Raw genomic sequence first — 15,865 nt, forward strand, 5'->3', positions numbered from 1 at the left:
ATCTTTGACCTCCTACTCTGAGCACATACGAAAAAAACCCACGCTCTAGGCCTTGTCTCTACTACTCGATTTCAATTTCAATCCTTTTCTTTAGTACAACTATAGCTGTCTAAGAATCAGGGAGATACAGAAAGGTGGCTTCTTGATGCATTTCTTCCATCAGAAAGGACTATTTTAGGTACTGCTGTTCTAAAACTTCTAACAGTCTCCTTTTCCTTTGTAAACTCTTACTTTAGGAAAGGCCAAAAGAAAGACAATGTAATTCGACTGCTTTGAAATACCTTTTTAGAACCATTTAACCAATCACTGTTATTTTGTTGTTAACTTCCACTCCAAATTTAGCTGACTGGTGATGTTTCTTTGCAGAAGGGTTTTGAAAAGGTTTCCACTTGGCTGGGAAGAAACTTATGTCCATGTTAGCATTATTATAATAATCCCAAATCACTATAGCATCTAATTTCTTTGCTTTTAAGATGTGCTCCTGAAGCAACCTCTTAGACTTGTAACATTTGAGAAAATTGTGTTAAACCTACAACCAGAGGATAACAATGCCAATAAGTAGAGTCAAAATATTATAGGAATACTTTAATGCAAAATGCTTAACACTTAAAATTAGCAAAGCTTCATTTAAATTAAAACTCCATTGAACTAAAGAAAGATGGTTAAACCCAAGAATCGTACAGTAGTTGATTTCTGCTATCTAATGCCAGTCCTAATGCAACACAGCAGGGACTGTGCCGTGAGCAGTCGCTTCCTCCGTTGCTCATCTGAGCCCTACAGGGTGAGGGAGAGGGTACTCAGACAGACACAGAACAAAATACAACCAAATAAACTGCGCAGTGATTCCTAATAGTAATAACCCCTTCTGACTAAGCTGTCCAGCCCAGCAGCTGGGGAGTAACTGCCGGTACTGCTCCCGAGCGGATACGAGGTTCTGTTTTTACAGCACGGTACAAGTTCTGCACTAGGTGGAAAGTCACAGTTTAAGGATGCATGTTCTGTAAATAGTTCCTACATATACACATTTAGTGTGTGTAAACACTAGAAATACACATTAGACAGGGTACCCTTACCAGGTGGGTACAGTTTAAAAAAGAAGATGAGGTAACATGAATCTCCAAGTCCACAGGGCTCGTGCCCGAAGAGTGTGAACAGCTGCCAGTAGCTCGCTTCCGCTGCACAGGGCTTACGGCGCCTCCGCGACCCCTAGGGTTTGCCAAAACCGGATTCGCTGGCTTTCAGCATAGCCACTGCATCTTTCACTGCGTGGTAGATCACATTCTTCACCTGTGAGAATGGCAGAAATTATGGTAGGTTATCCCTAAATCCACCATCTGTCACTAAGACTATACATTTCCCCTGCCAGTTTTACTACCACTCTCTCTCAAGTTCAAACGTGGTATTCAAAATGTCAGTACTCAAAAGGGACCTAGACTCCTTTAGGCCAGTATCTCATACACATTTTAAACTCATGCCTCCTCTTCCCCCTTCCATAGGTTTTGATGTCCCATGACCCTGAGCCTGGTGAGTACAGGGAGAGACAAGCCCCAAAGTACAATTTTTCAAAACTTGTATGTTCCCCTAGTTTTCCAAACATAAAACTACGTTACATCACTCACTGCTGAAATCATCTTTAAACCTACTCTCTGAGATCTTCTTTGGATCCCAGAGATTCTGTTCTGCTCTCCTCAAGGATGAGAACACCACCGCAATAAAAGTCTTTGTTCAAGACCAATGTCTGGCAGTTGAGCCAAGGTCAGAAGTCAAATATATATATTTTTTCTTTCTTTAAGATTTGAGAGACAGACAGAAAGAGCATGTGCACTCAAGCACAAGCGGGACAGAGGGAGAGGGAGAGAATCCCAAGCAGACTCTGCCTTCAGTGTAGAGCCCAGACATGGTCCTCAATCGCACGACCCTAAGATCACAACCCAAACTGAAACCGAGTCAGACACTTGACCGACTACACCAACCAGGTCCCTCAAAGATCCATTTGTTTTAATTACCCAAGTGTTTCTCTTGGGGCATAGTCACTTTTAGAGTTTAAACCAATCACAAACCAAGGTAAGACTTCCTCTATGTTCATTCCTCCTTGGCCTAAGTAGACAGTGAAACTACACATGAAGCCAATTCATCAACTCACTATACCCAGTGTGACACAGTCAAGTTCACGGACTCTCTTAGGTCAGTAATGGGCCATGAAGCAAGAGAGAGAGAATGCCAAGAATCAGTGATATTGTTACCTGTAATTTATCTTCATGATTGGTATGAGTCTGTGACAAATAACGGAATTCCTGAGTAAGCCAGAAACAGTGTTTAACATGCTCTGGAGAAACAAAGTCTTCAGCCACTTTAATACAGCTATATAAGTTATGAACCTGGAAAACACAAGTTCCATCAGTAACACACGTGCAAAAGATCTTACAGTGTGAAGAGAATAAAGTAGTGTTTCTTGCCTGATGCGGAGCTCCTGCTGGTATAAACACCACATCCCCAAGAAACTGTACAATAGCCCAGCCTTGAACTCCGTACTCCTGATGAAGACGCTTTCTTAGTGATCGGTCTAAATACCAGCTCTGATCATGAATGGGATCATGGTCTGCTGGGTTTTCTTGACCTTGCTCTTCTGATACCTAGAATACATTTGAAATATTATGAAACTGAGTAACACACAGAGGCACAATAAGGGCATTCCCCCGCTCCCCCACCCCCAGGCCCCCAAAGAGTGTGGGGAGACAACAGATGTCATCAGGCCCTTGACAGGTACCCCACTGGCAGAAAGAGACAAATAACACTCAAAGACATTAACTGAAAGAACCAGAAGATCGAAAGAAAATGTGGCTTTCCCTTCTGTCATTGCCAACACTCTCTGACCGGCAGTCTGCGTATTTTTCTAAATACTATGTTTGGACAATAGTTTGGTCTAGACTTTTGAACATAAGTAGGCTCGAGTTCCTTAGATATAGACTTCCTGTGTGGCAGCTATTAAAAATCTATATTCATTTCACAATCCGAGTCACTGAGCAGTCCTAAAGACAGCTACAGATTAAATATGTTTATTCTAGACACAGTATTTGGCAGCAGAGACCCACAGACTCAGGGAGATGCTATCAGAGGAACAATATGGTGACCAGCAGGTTTTGGAAGAGTCAAATTATCCTAAGTCAGAAACAGCTTAATTCAAACCAATGCTGGTTAAGGACCTACCTGATACCAGGCAACAGGGTAGGGTGTTCAGATCTGATCCTCATGAACAACTAAAGAGTATCAGCTACAGATACCCTGGCTGATAAAAACCGAATGCACCCATCTTTCCAGTTGCCTAGAATTTCCACACACAGGCCTTGCTGAACAAACTGACAACTACTGGAGACTTGGAATCTTCAAAGCCCCTGTATTCCTCTTTCCAATGGCCCTTTGCAAGCTAATGGCCATAAGTAATGCCTGAGGCTTTCCTGACCTACTACTAAATGAGGGTGGACAAAACCCACAGGGACCTAAGTAACTCACTCAGAACACAGGCATCAAGGGCCAAGGAATTACACATGAATTTCTGAGGTGCTCAGATTTGTAAAACAAATAGTTGCTAAACAACCGGAGGAACAAACCTGAAGGGAGAGCACAGAATCTCCAAATGCACTATAATGTAAAACACAGTCAAAGGGGCACATGGGCAGCTCAGTGGGTTAAAGCCTCTGCCTTCGGCTCAGGTCATGGTTCCAGGGTCCTGGGATCGAGCCCCACATCAGGCTCTCTGCTCAGTGGGGAGCCTGCTTTCCTTCCTCTCTCTCTGCCTGCCTGACTACTTGTGATCTCGGTCTGTCAAATTAATAAATAAAATCTTAAAAAAAAAAAACAAAAACAAACCACAGTCATAAGACAAGGCCTCCTCTTCTCAGAGGTGTGCGCTTGATCATTTAGAAATCTTTGTTCCTCAGCATCCAGCTTCAGCCTAGTCAATCTGACACGCAGAGATTAAACTTTTGAGGTTATGGTTATTGCCCGACAGCCAGTCAGTTCTCAACGTGGAGTAGTTTCTAAGAGTGCTATTCTCCATGCCTGTCTTCATAAGCCATAGGATAGAAAAGCATACCTTTTTAAGGAATTCTCGTATTTTCTCCGTGTCCTTTGCAGCATATATGTGCCAGAGGGCTCCTGGCTTCTCTTTTCCTTCAATAAATCGCTTTATTGTGAGTTCATCAGAATCTCCATCTTGGATGGTTTTAAGGACTTCTGGAGCAAGAAAAAAGCAAGTATCAGACCACAGTCTCCAAATCAGAGAGTAAGCCTCACTTCTATGCTTAGCACCCTACCTTCTTCTTGGTCACACTGTCCTTTGGGAATGCCCACATACACCATAACATTAGCTGCATCAGATACATCTAAGTGAAGATTTGTTGTTCCGTATTTCCTGTCTTCTGGAGTAATTAATCCTGTCAACAGAAAACACCTTAAATTTATGGAGATGATGAAGGCTGCCACTGTCTCTCCCACTTCCTGGGAGATATCTGGTCACAAAATTTAAAAGTTGCCTCTTATAAAAAATCATGTAAAAGAGAACAATATTTAAGTTATGTTACCCTTTCAATTTTGCAAGAAAATAATCTCATTAAACAGTTAATTATAAAAATAAAAAAACAAGTCCTAACACTAGGACTTGTTTCTGATGATAGGCAAAGTAGGCCCTTGATAGACTCTCCTGCGAAGAACAACTAAAAAGCCTGGGTGAAATCATTGAAAAAAAATTCTTTTAATGAAACAATGTGCCAGCATAAACCAAAAAACTAGAAAGCAGGACTCGGGAATGGTGAAGTGGCTCCTCAAGCTGAAATCTGCCAAAAAGGACATGTGCTCAACCAGTTCTCAAACTTTGGCTGTCACGGCTGTCACAGCCTAGAGTGCTCTGGGGCAAAACATAAGGCCCAGGGCCCACTCTAGATGAGGAGTCTAACAGAAAGCCCCCTCACATACGCATAAAGCTGGAACCTCAAATGGCTATATACTCAGAACAAGAGAGAACACTGCCCAATGCGTTCCCCTGGGTTCCCTCAACTGTCCAAAAAAAAAAAAAAAAAAAAAAAAACAACAGGCGGGGAGGAGGGTAGTGAGCCAACACACGAAGTCCTGGTTGGTGCTCGTAGTCTGAAACTTTCATCTCTTAGCCCAGGAAAAGACTTGCCTTGCTCAGTAGTCACCCTGAGGCTAACCAAGCGCTGTGGTCACCGTGTGGCCCACCCTGACATGTATGGGCAGCAGAGAGAAGTATGGCTCATAGGGGGCAAGCAGAGGCCATCTGCTAACCCACCAGCCCCTGAAACAGCTCTGTTTTATTTGGAGGAGGCCAAGGGACTTCCCTCCAGCCTGCCAGAGCCTTGCAGTTTGAGGATCAGCATGACACAGGAGAGGGCACCCTATAACTTCAACCTGGGGCGGCAGCCTTAGGAGCCCTGTAGTGATTTCCTTTCTTTCCATTTAGCCAAACTATCTGTCCTAGGAGAGGGCTGAGCATTAAGTATTTAGGCAAAATCAAAGGATATGCTTTAAAGGGGATTTATTCTAAAATGGTGAAGGAAAAATAGAATGGGAGGGAATGAGACAATCATGGCAAAAAAACTGATAGCTGCTATAACTGGAGGTAAGTATATGGGGAGTCACTGTATTAGACTCCAAGTTCTGAGTGCATTTAAGAAGGAAAAGCAATTAACGGGATAGAAGGAAAATGACTAAATGGACACTTATAAATGACAGCATGGATGATTACCCAAAAGTCTCATCCTATTTATATAAAGCTCAAACAGGTTAAAACCGAGAAGAATATTCTGCGAGAATACAAGCATACATGGCGGTGTTAGAAGCGCACAGGCATGCTGAGCACAAACTGTAGGATGCAGGTAACCCTGCGCCAGGAAGGGCGGGCACAAGATGGGAGGAAAGGGAGGAAGAGTGAACAGGTCTCAGAGCTCGGTCAGGCTGCCTGCTCCTTGGCCATAGCCAAAGGGAGGAAAAGCATTGTGCCAAACAAAGACGGAAGCAACACCTACCAGCTACCAGCCCGACACTCATCCACAGGCAGCTACGGGCGACTGCACGCTGCTAAAACAGTCTGTAAATGAAGAGTCTAAACTCCAACAGAACCGAGATTATAAAAACATAAAGGTCCCAGGGGAAGGATTCCTGAACGTAACACCGTGGACAGTCATGAAGACCACATGAGCTGATACAACGGGGGCTGCTGGGTGACAGCACTGGGGTTCGGGGCAGAGAGCAGCAAAACTGGCCTGGAAATCAGGAGACCCAACGTCCTAGTCCCAGACCTGCTACTGACTGACCCTCGTACGTCCTGAGCAGGTCACTGTCCCTGCCACTGTCCTGAAGTCCCCACCCCCATGGGTAACACTGGTGGTGGTACTGGGGATGGAGAGATGCTGACTCTCTCTCCAAAGAGCTTTCTCACCCTACTCTTCCTGAGGACTCTCAGCTCAATCATCCAACCTTTGAAAATGAACATATTTCATATTTTCAATCCCTACCTGCTGACTCTGGACAGGAACAAGAGTAACACTGCCATCTATCTGTTCTTGTCTATGCTGCTAAGCTGTTTAAACCAGGCCAACAATTTATTCTGGAAACGTCTCAGGTAACCACTTCTAGCCCATAAAGCTTTAAGAGGCATACAAAGCATGGATTATCATTATGCAACACTATACCATTTACTTTAGTAGAAAAATACTTTCATTCACATAAGTTCACGTAAATATCTGCTAGAAGCAGAGTACGTCCTGAGACCCCAACCAACTGGCTGCTCTGCAGGGCTTGAGAGAAGGAAACTCAGCCAGTGAACATGGTACAGGCCCACAGCGTACAAAGGGCTCTCCAAACTGAAACCTGACATGTAAAGGGAATACGCCAGGGGACTTCACCTGCTGTGTCCTCTCTCCCACTGACCATTTTCTCACCCTACCCTCGCAGAATGTTCTCAGACATCTAAGCTGTGGGAGCTCCCCAACATAAACTCCATTCTCAAAATGTTCCCTGATCCCACCCCAGGTGGATCCCTGGACTAACTCTACCATAACAGAAGAACTGTGGGGCTGAGATCCAAGGCCCTGCTCTTCTCGGCCCCCAATAGTCTCTGGAGAACATGGCAAAGATGCCAAAGGACTCTGTCCTTTTTTCAGGAGGGTTGTCAGCCTCAGGACTGAGAGACTGGACTTTAGAGTAATTATGGGAGGACAGAATAAAATTGAAGTAGTAATTTCTAGAAGGACTGGGAAAAATGGGGTCCAAATAGTATAAAAGACTAAAGCAAAGTCAATAAATGATCCAAACAACTGAAACTTCATTCAACAATCCATCAATAAACAATTCCTTCAAAACAGCCAACTATAGTCAAGATCTAAATAAATACCCAACAGAAAACTGGTCAAGGTCACAGCAATGATGAAAGACAACTCTGGTTACCGAGGAAATCAATCTCTATCCTGTGCAATCCCCCTTGCTGGATAGTTTAGGGAGTCATGCCTACACAATGAAAATCCAATTCAGAGGGTGCTTCTGATACTAACTTAAGTAACAAACTACTACCCTCAACATGGGGGTATTTAAGTGTGGTAGATGTTGAAACAGCTAGAATGCTAGCAGACTGACTTTAAAGTGAGTAACAAAGTTAGATCAATTTAATGATGTACCATACAACCACCAAAATTAAAAACTATTAAGCAACACAAAGATTTTACGATAGAAAGAGGTATAGAAAAGAGAAAAATAAAAAATCGCACACATCCCTACAACTGCAACTATGAAAGGAAATACACCTACATGTGGAAAAACAATGAAAGGAAATATGCAAAAATCAAGCCCACTGCTGTGTGAAGTGTTAGGACTATAGAGGTCTTCCATCTCCACCTCCCTCAAGAGCAATTTTCCAAACATTTCGACATGTTCTATTTCCGTTATAATTTTTTCAAGTTAGCCATTTCTTCCTTACCATAAGCATTATACATCTTGGGACCGAGATCTGGCCTCACAAAGTAGTTTGGCAGCCTGGAGGCCAAGTTTAGCTTGCCATCTCTCCTTGTGTACTCAGGCAGTGGAATATTGGCCATCAGATCATCAAACCTGGAACAAGAGAACCAAGCATTTGCAAAATAAGCTTGCCTTATCTATGGATAGGATTAGATAAGGATCTAATCCATCATGGAGTGATCTGTTTTGTTCCTTCTTACCAAAAGGAACAAATAAAAATATGTGTACTTGTAAAGATGGAGAAAGCTTTCCGAACAGTATTTAAGAGTAGAGTTACAGTAGTTATGAACAAAGATATCGTCTTTCTCTCACACATCACCCATCTTTATCAAAATGATCTGGAATATTTCAGACAAAAGATCTGAGCAGTAACTTCCTGATAAGAAGTGACCCTCAGGGATTTATTATTCATTAGTTCTAAGGATCCTTTCCAAGGTTCAAGCTCAAATCAGGAAAATGGATCTACCAATTCAGCTGTCTTGTTGTCTAATGCACTATCATTACACTGAACCCTGATAGGTCCAATCCCAATACTGCCTCCAAGTCAGAGGCCACACACCTCATTTGGCCTCTTCTCTGGCACAGCACTAAAATGGAAATGTGTGAAGCTTTCATTGGCCAAATCTCAAAGTCAGTAACTTCTTTATCTTATTTAAAACACAGATCTCCAAAGACTATAGTCTAGAAATAAAATATCAGCACCAGTAAAACTATTCCATATTTCCAACCCCCCCTCTCACACACTTTTTTTTTCTGAGAGAGAGAACACAAGAGGGGAGAGGGTCAGAGGGAGAAGCAGACTCCCCAGTGAACAGGGAGCCCAATGTGGGACTCTGGGATCATGACCCGAGCCGAAGGTAGTCACTTCACCAACTGAGCCACCCAGGTGCCTTCATCTTCCCCTTCTGAAAAACTCTTTTCTCACCACCTCAAGAAGAATTTATCCTATCAAGTCCAGGACAGAATCATCCCTCCCCCTGGCCAATAATCATACCTAGAAGGCATCATATCTCTAAAATCCTCTCCTGGTGGCCAGTCCTTAAGTTTCAACACCATTGGTTCTTTTTCATTTTTCAAGCGGTCTGAAAGGTAACCAGAATTACTGATTTGTTACTATTCATAACTCAGAAACAGACCAAAATAAATGGCAAATTAGCATTTTATGCTTAACAATGTGAATAAAATTCTTCTCTGCAAAATCTTCATAACCTGATACATTTAGTACACACTTTTTTCTTTAACAATTCCTCGCCTGCCAATTACCAACTATTACATTTCTACACTGCCCAGAAACCCATTCATACCTAGGAGGCAGCACGGAAATAGCAAAATAAAAATTACAATCTAATCTTTTCTAGATGTTTATTAAACTGCTGCTCCTCCTCCTTTGAGATTTCAGCCACCCCCTTCTGCCCATTACACATAGTTGGGTGTTATTTTATCCTGTTATTTTCCTAATATTTAGCATTCTGGATAAAGAGAGCAGCTCCCTAATAAACAGCAATGCACTTTAACAATAAGAGGTCACAAATGTTTAGGAGACAAGGTTTTCTAAGGCTACTATGAAATAAAAATGACTTGTCTTAACCATAAGTGACTCTTAATCTCACAAAACAAACTGAGGGTTGATGGGGGGAGGGGGCTTGGGGGGGGGGTTATGGACATTGGGGAGGGTATGTGCTATGGTGAGTGCTGTGAAATGTGTAAACCTGGCGATTCACAGACCTGTACACCTGGGGATAAAAATATATGTTTAAAAAAATAAAATTTATTAATTAAAAAAAAAAAATGACTTGTCTTGCTCAAAGAGACTGAAACTAGCTGGTGTTCTGTCCAGGGACAAGTAGGGCCAATAGCACCACACGGTTTAGTCAGAACTATTACCTGTGGCAAATAATGCCAAGGAACCAAGAACCAAGTTCTGATCGAAAAAGACGTTGATAATTACAATCAACAGCAATGACAACTACTATTCCATTTCTTGCTGTGCTCCAGTCTCTTCCAACTGTCTTAACCATTTAAATCTTACAACTAAACCCAATATCCCAATGAGATTAGGCATCATTTAATATTCCTATTTGGGGACGAGGAAACTGACAAGACACACCCAAGGTCATCCAGCTACTAAGTGGCAGAACTGGGAAGGAACCCAGGTTTGACTTCAGACCCCGTATTCTTGAGGACTAACATCTGTGTAATGTTTTGTAGTCAACCAAGTACTGTCACATAACCTAGTTTAAATAAATGCATACTCCAGGAAGAAACAGAAAAATACAGGGTAACAGTGTGTGTTCAGAATAGCAGCAGTACGTCACTGTGGGTGGGGTGCTGAGGATGTGCGCAACAAAATCTTCAGCATAGAATGGGCAAGCTATAGTTGACTTGGAGCTGTTTTCACCATCAGCCGGCATGAGGAAGTTTGAGTCCCAAGAAAATTAAGCTACCAAGCTCCTATACACAACAAGGATGTATCAAGAGACAGGATTTGAATTCAGGCCTCAGTGGAAAGCTTCAAAAGACCTATTGTCCAGACACAGCATTTAGGGGCTGCCTCAGCTGCACAGCACTATCACACCAGGTCAGGTCCTTTTACCAGGACACCAGTATCTACAGACTGAGGGAGATGGGGGAAAAGGCCCTGCCATGTCCCATTTCAGCCCAGTCTGAGAATGAAGGTCAATACTTGTTTCAGAACTCCCTGCAAGACTGGCTGAGGCTCTGCGGAGCCTACACTGCAGCTGACTCCTTTCCCTGCTCAGTCCTGCTTTCTCCTCCTTTGTTTCATAGATGCTGATCCCTAAGTAACCATCTTCTGCCTGGAACACCATTTCAGCAGCTACTTGTGGAAAACATCTTCACACCTTATATTAAAAAGTCAGCCGTAACTTTGTTATAAAGTTTATTGAAGGTATGAACTATAATCTGTAAATGTGGGTAAAAAGGAGTAAGGAAGCAGTAGATTAAAGGTGTAAGTGTGTCTAAAAAAATGAGAGTGATGAATGAGTGAACTTGAATAAGTGAGCATCTGAAGAATTAACTGGCCAAACCCTCCAGCAGGGATGGGGGCCTGGTGATGGTGATGTGAATCCTGGTAACAGTTTACTGATGGGCCAGTACACAGAAAGGGCCAAGTCTCAGGACCAGACACACAAGCCTTCTCACTGCCTCAACAGCCCCCAGCGGAGGCGCAGCAGGCAGTGACCAGGACACCTGCCCTGTTAAGTGAATTCATATTCCCTGGCTTCTTCAGGTCCACTTAACTTGTTAAACAGTAGTTAAAATCTTTAAAGCAAAAAAGGATGCAAGCAGGTGAAACACACATAAACCCACCAGCCTTGAGTCACAAGCTCTGGCTTTGTGCTCTGCTCCCCCAGGGCACAAGTGAAAGCACAGAACGCCTGTCACAGGACAGACATGGCGCCACCTTAGAACAGATGCCCGAAACCTCACCTAAGGAACCACAAAGTGAATGTTGCCTTGGTTCTAAAGCATAATAAACTTTAAAAAAAGGGGTGGGGGTGGAGAAGAGATAAGACACGAATTTTAAACTCCAACTCATGGAGTTGCCACTGGCACATGTTGTTGCCACTGAAGGGCTTCAGACTCCTGCTACTCCTGTGCCCTCCTTTCACATCCTAACTCCCTTCAAGGGTCTTTCATACATACTTGGAACATCTTCAAATCCATCCCAGAAGTCTCCTACTGTGGCTCCTGTGATGATTTCATTGGTCCTACAGTTAACCAGGTCGACTTCCTGATTCCCAAACTCTTTCCTGAAGGATTCAGGTTTCCAAAGCTCAGAGTTCAATTTATGATGCACTCCTGACACCATCACTGGCTAAAAGAAGAGAATGAAGACTTTAGTTTGAACTCCCCCAGCTCTGTCCCCAAACCAAAGGCAGCCCCTTTCCAAACCGCTGCTTGTTTGTTTCTTGGTGACTGGTTCTCAGTGGCAGATCCTGAGGTGACAGCGTAGTGCTCTGAGCTCCCACAGCACCGCTTATCTTCATATACTCCTTCCTCCTTGCTCTCAGACTACATTGGTAAGCTTCCAGAAGCAAGGAGCCCATCTTCTGACTCGGAGGCCATCACTCACAGAATACCAACACCAAGGCTCAGGACCAGGCAGGGAATGTAAAGGAGGGACAAAGGTGGTAGGACTGTCCTGTCCACAAGGGGTGCTGCCAACGGTCTCCAGCCTATTCCTGTCAGGCAGGAATGTGGACCTGCAGTTGCCAAGACAAGCCAAAAATCCCAATCTTTACATGAAATAGCCTAACTAAAATACGGAGAAGTTCAATTTTTTTTTAAAAACATTATGGAATCCAAACAAAACATGGCTGGTAGATTGTATTCAGCCTATTATCATCATCATGAGCAAATCTTATCTAGTATACAGGGCTGCAAAATTATGTAGGAACTTTTTTTTTGTTAAATACATATATTTCTCTACTTGGCAATTCCCCAAGTCCTGGCCTTGTCTAAGAATACAGTATTCCTTTAGTGAGGACTCCATTCGGCCCAGAAGAAAAGCCAAAGATCCAGAATACTAAGGCCAAAACAAGAAAGCAGAGAAGCAGGTCCACAAAGTCATGCATCTCCCAAACCATCAATCAAAAAACAATGAAGGCCCCTGGGAAACCACACACCACTCCAAAAGGGCACCACGTGGCTCTGGCCCACCGAAAATCACCTTCAGCATAAGGGTTTTAATTCAGGACAGCGGGACATGTGATTTTGACTGTATTCTGTCTAATCCCCCAAGCCCCATCAGCCTTACTCTTGCTCATTCCTCCCATTAAGGTTCATCACCCAAGAATCAGAAAGCCCAAAAAGCATACATCAAATATCCAAAGATGACTGGTTTAGGAATAATCAAAACCTCACTGGAAGAGAGCTCAGGAATGTCTGCAGTAAAAAAAAAATAGGACTCACAGTTACGGTGCCTTAACTACATTCACCTTAAGCAATAAAGTATAAAAAGAGCAGATAAAGTATATACCACTTACAACTGAAGGGTGGTGGGATGCAGGGACAGGATTGTCAGAAGCCTACTGAAAGAACAGAGGAAGGGGCTCTGAATTGAGTTGGGGGAAAAGAGGCCCCTCTTACCTGTCCTTGTTTCCAGCACTCCCTAAACACATTCCAGTTGCTCTTGTTGTTGGGATCTTGGAGGCATAGCAAGCGATTATCACACAGCCAATAGTGAGGAGTGTCAAAGCCCAGAATGCTGGGCTTAATAGTCAGTCCTTGAGGCCTCTTAGAAAAATCAGAAGATGTCTTATTTTGCACCAAAGAGGCAAAGATGTCATCAAGGATTTTTGGTGTATTTTTCAGTCCATTTTCTGTCTGAATTTAAGAAAGAACACAAGTCTTTAAATAGGTCATTCCCTTCCATCAAAAAATCCATTCCTACAATGCTAGCTTTAAGTATCAAATATCCAGAAGAGTCCAAATCAGGACCCTAAGACAAATAGGTAAGTTCCTCCCCCCCGCCACTTGACATTACAACTCACAGAAGTAGGTAAAGAAAAAGTTTAACAGGAAAAAAATGGCCCATCTCGGTACACTAACCCTGCAAAGCCCACCTGCCAACGAAAACTTCTGTACCCATGAAAGAAAGCCTAAGATTCCTATCTTCTTTCTATTGTCTGTTTCAATTTTTTTGGTCTCTTCCCATTCTGACTCTATTCATTTTTACAAGATAAAATATAAATAAAACAAATATATACCTTTCCTGCAGAAGAATTCAAGAGATTTCGGAGGAAACCAGAATTGTTGTTGCTTACAGGTGTTAAAATTGTGCTGTTAAAGGTGTGGAGGACTGTGCTGGATTTGCTCAAAGGAGGGAGAGGTGGAAGGCATTTGATTTCATTCTTCAGAATTGGCATCGTTGGTTGTTTTTCTAGAAACAAAACCAAAAACACCCAGCTGGAAAAGCATTTCAAAAGGCAAATCCCTTATTTGTCTTCTATTAACAGAATTACTTTGGGACTTGGATTTCGTTTACTTTAGAACAAAAAAACTTAAGAGGATAAATACCAATAAATCATTGAGACAAGGATTTCCAACTGGTATTAAAACAAAAAGTACACAACATTCAAGGTAAGATTATATTAATTGGGTTTTTTAAAATTTCTTCCCCCCAGTATAGCTGACAATATTCCTTTAGTTTCGGGTGTCCAACATCGTGATTCAATTTCTCTGTTATGCTGTGCTCACTGCAAGTATAGCTCCCATCTGTCAGCATACGACATGGTTAAAATACCATGGACTGTAATCCCTACTGTTGTGCCTTTTATTACCGTGTCACCTTCATTCCATAACTGGAAGTCTGTATCTCCCACCCCCTTCACCCATCCCTACCACCCCACCACCCCATATACCCCTTTGGTAATCATAGGTCTAACTCTACTTTTTGTTTATTCATTTGTTTTTTTAGATTCCACGCATGAGTGAAATCATGGTGCAAATGATGTTTCTTAAACTTCCATTTTTCTATCTGCTTGCTCCTGGTATACATAACATCATTTTTTTTTTTTTTAGATTTTTATTTATTTATTTATTTGACAGAGAGAGATCACAAGCAGGCAGAGAGAGAGGAGGAAGCAGGCTCCCTGCTGAGCAGAGAGCCCGATGAGGGGCTCGATCCCAGGACCCTGAGACCATGACCTGAGCCGAAGGCAGCAGCTTAACCCACTGAGCCACCCAGGCGCCCCCATAACATCATTTTTATAAATTAACATTGTAACTGGCAATCTTGATAGATATGTATTTATTAGATATAGATACTTTTATTTTTCACATGTATAATCAGATTGTCTAGAATATCAACAGCTTTATCATTTTTTTCCAATCCTAACATCTTTTCCTGTTTGTCTGCCTTATTGCAATAGCCAGGAATTTCAGTACAATGTTTAATAGTGATGGCAGATATCCTCTTATCCCTGAACAGAGGCACACTGTTTAAAAAACTATTCAAACAATTAAAAAAAAAATCAATCATTATGATGTCTGCTGTCAGTTTTATTGTAAAAACTCATTAATGATTAAAGATCTTCCCTTTTGTTCCAAATTTATTTTTTTTAAATCATGAATAGGTATTGAATTTTACTACTTTCTCTGTCTTGTCATGTGACTATTATATTTTCAATGTTAAATGACACCTGCATTTCCGAAGCCCTGGTTGGTCTTACTGTAGAATTCCTTTATTTAGAGTTCTGAAACTTTGTTTAGGATCTCTGCATAAAAGAAATTAACCTGCAATTTTTCTTTCTTATAACATAGCTAAAAAGCAGAATCACCTAAATTCTAATTTAACGATCTCATTCCAAAGCCTACATTCTTTACACTGTCATCAAGCATCCTAAGACCATAGGACAGAGGTGAAAAATAAAACTGAAGCCCTAACATTCTAATTAGACAAAACAGGAACAACAAACAGGATAAGGACAGAAAGGTCGAAATCATTTATTAAAACAAGTCTCAGCCCACTCCTTTCTTGCAAACACAATCTCAGCCTAGAGTTCAACTGTCAGCAGAAGTTCTACCTTTTGGGACTGCCCCCCCACCTTAATGTAGGCTCCATATTCAGCATGGAGTCCAACATGGGGCTTGAACTCACAACCCTGATATCAAGAACTGAGCTGAAGAAGAGTTGAACGCTTAACCCAGGTGAGTCACCCAGGTGCCCCTTGGGACTGCATTTTAAATATACTTGCATTTATGACAGGTCTCCCTGGTGAATACAGGAAACTACTCCTTTCCACTCCACACACTTCTAATCACACTGCTCTCACAGCAATTGAGGTTGCCAATCCCCTCAGAGAATGGACTGAAG

The 15,865-nt window shown here is 42.3% G+C and overlaps 1 protein-coding gene across 4 annotated transcripts in view; it reads right to left on the reverse strand.

Moving 5' to 3' along the window:
* Positions 1 to 1,166: 1,166 nt before the first annotated feature.
* Positions 1,167 to 15,865, reverse strand: part of KDM3A (lysine demethylase 3A) — a 52,524-nt gene continuing 37,825 nt past the window's right edge. For 3 of the 4 annotated variants that reach the window (XM_032880627.1, XM_032880628.1, XM_032880626.1), the window contains exons 17-26: positions 13,758 to 13,930; positions 13,138 to 13,374; positions 11,692 to 11,863; positions 9,020 to 9,107; positions 7,988 to 8,118; positions 4,314 to 4,433; positions 4,094 to 4,233; positions 2,457 to 2,633; positions 2,244 to 2,378; positions 1,167 to 1,287 (exon numbers count right to left, since the gene is read on the reverse strand). In XM_032880627.1, coding sequence (XP_032736518.1) covers positions 1,207 to 1,287; positions 2,244 to 2,378; positions 2,457 to 2,633; positions 4,094 to 4,233; positions 4,314 to 4,433; positions 7,988 to 8,118; positions 9,020 to 9,107; positions 11,692 to 11,863; positions 13,138 to 13,374; positions 13,758 to 13,930 — 1,454 coding nt within the window. In that variant the 3' untranslated portion in view covers positions 1,167 to 1,206. The remainder of the gene's footprint in view (positions 1,288 to 2,243; positions 2,379 to 2,456; positions 2,634 to 4,093; positions 4,234 to 4,313; positions 4,434 to 7,987; positions 8,119 to 9,019; positions 9,108 to 11,691; positions 11,864 to 13,137; positions 13,375 to 13,757; positions 13,931 to 15,865) is intronic. The other variant, XM_032880625.1, reaches the window with a different exon arrangement.

Source organism: Lontra canadensis, unplaced genomic scaffold (genome assembly GCF_010015895.1).
Source record: "Lontra canadensis isolate GAN:19392208 unplaced genomic scaffold, GSC_riverotter_1.0 scaffold71, whole genome shotgun sequence".
Lineage (NCBI taxonomy): Eukaryota > Metazoa > Chordata > Mammalia > Carnivora > Mustelidae > Lontra > Lontra canadensis.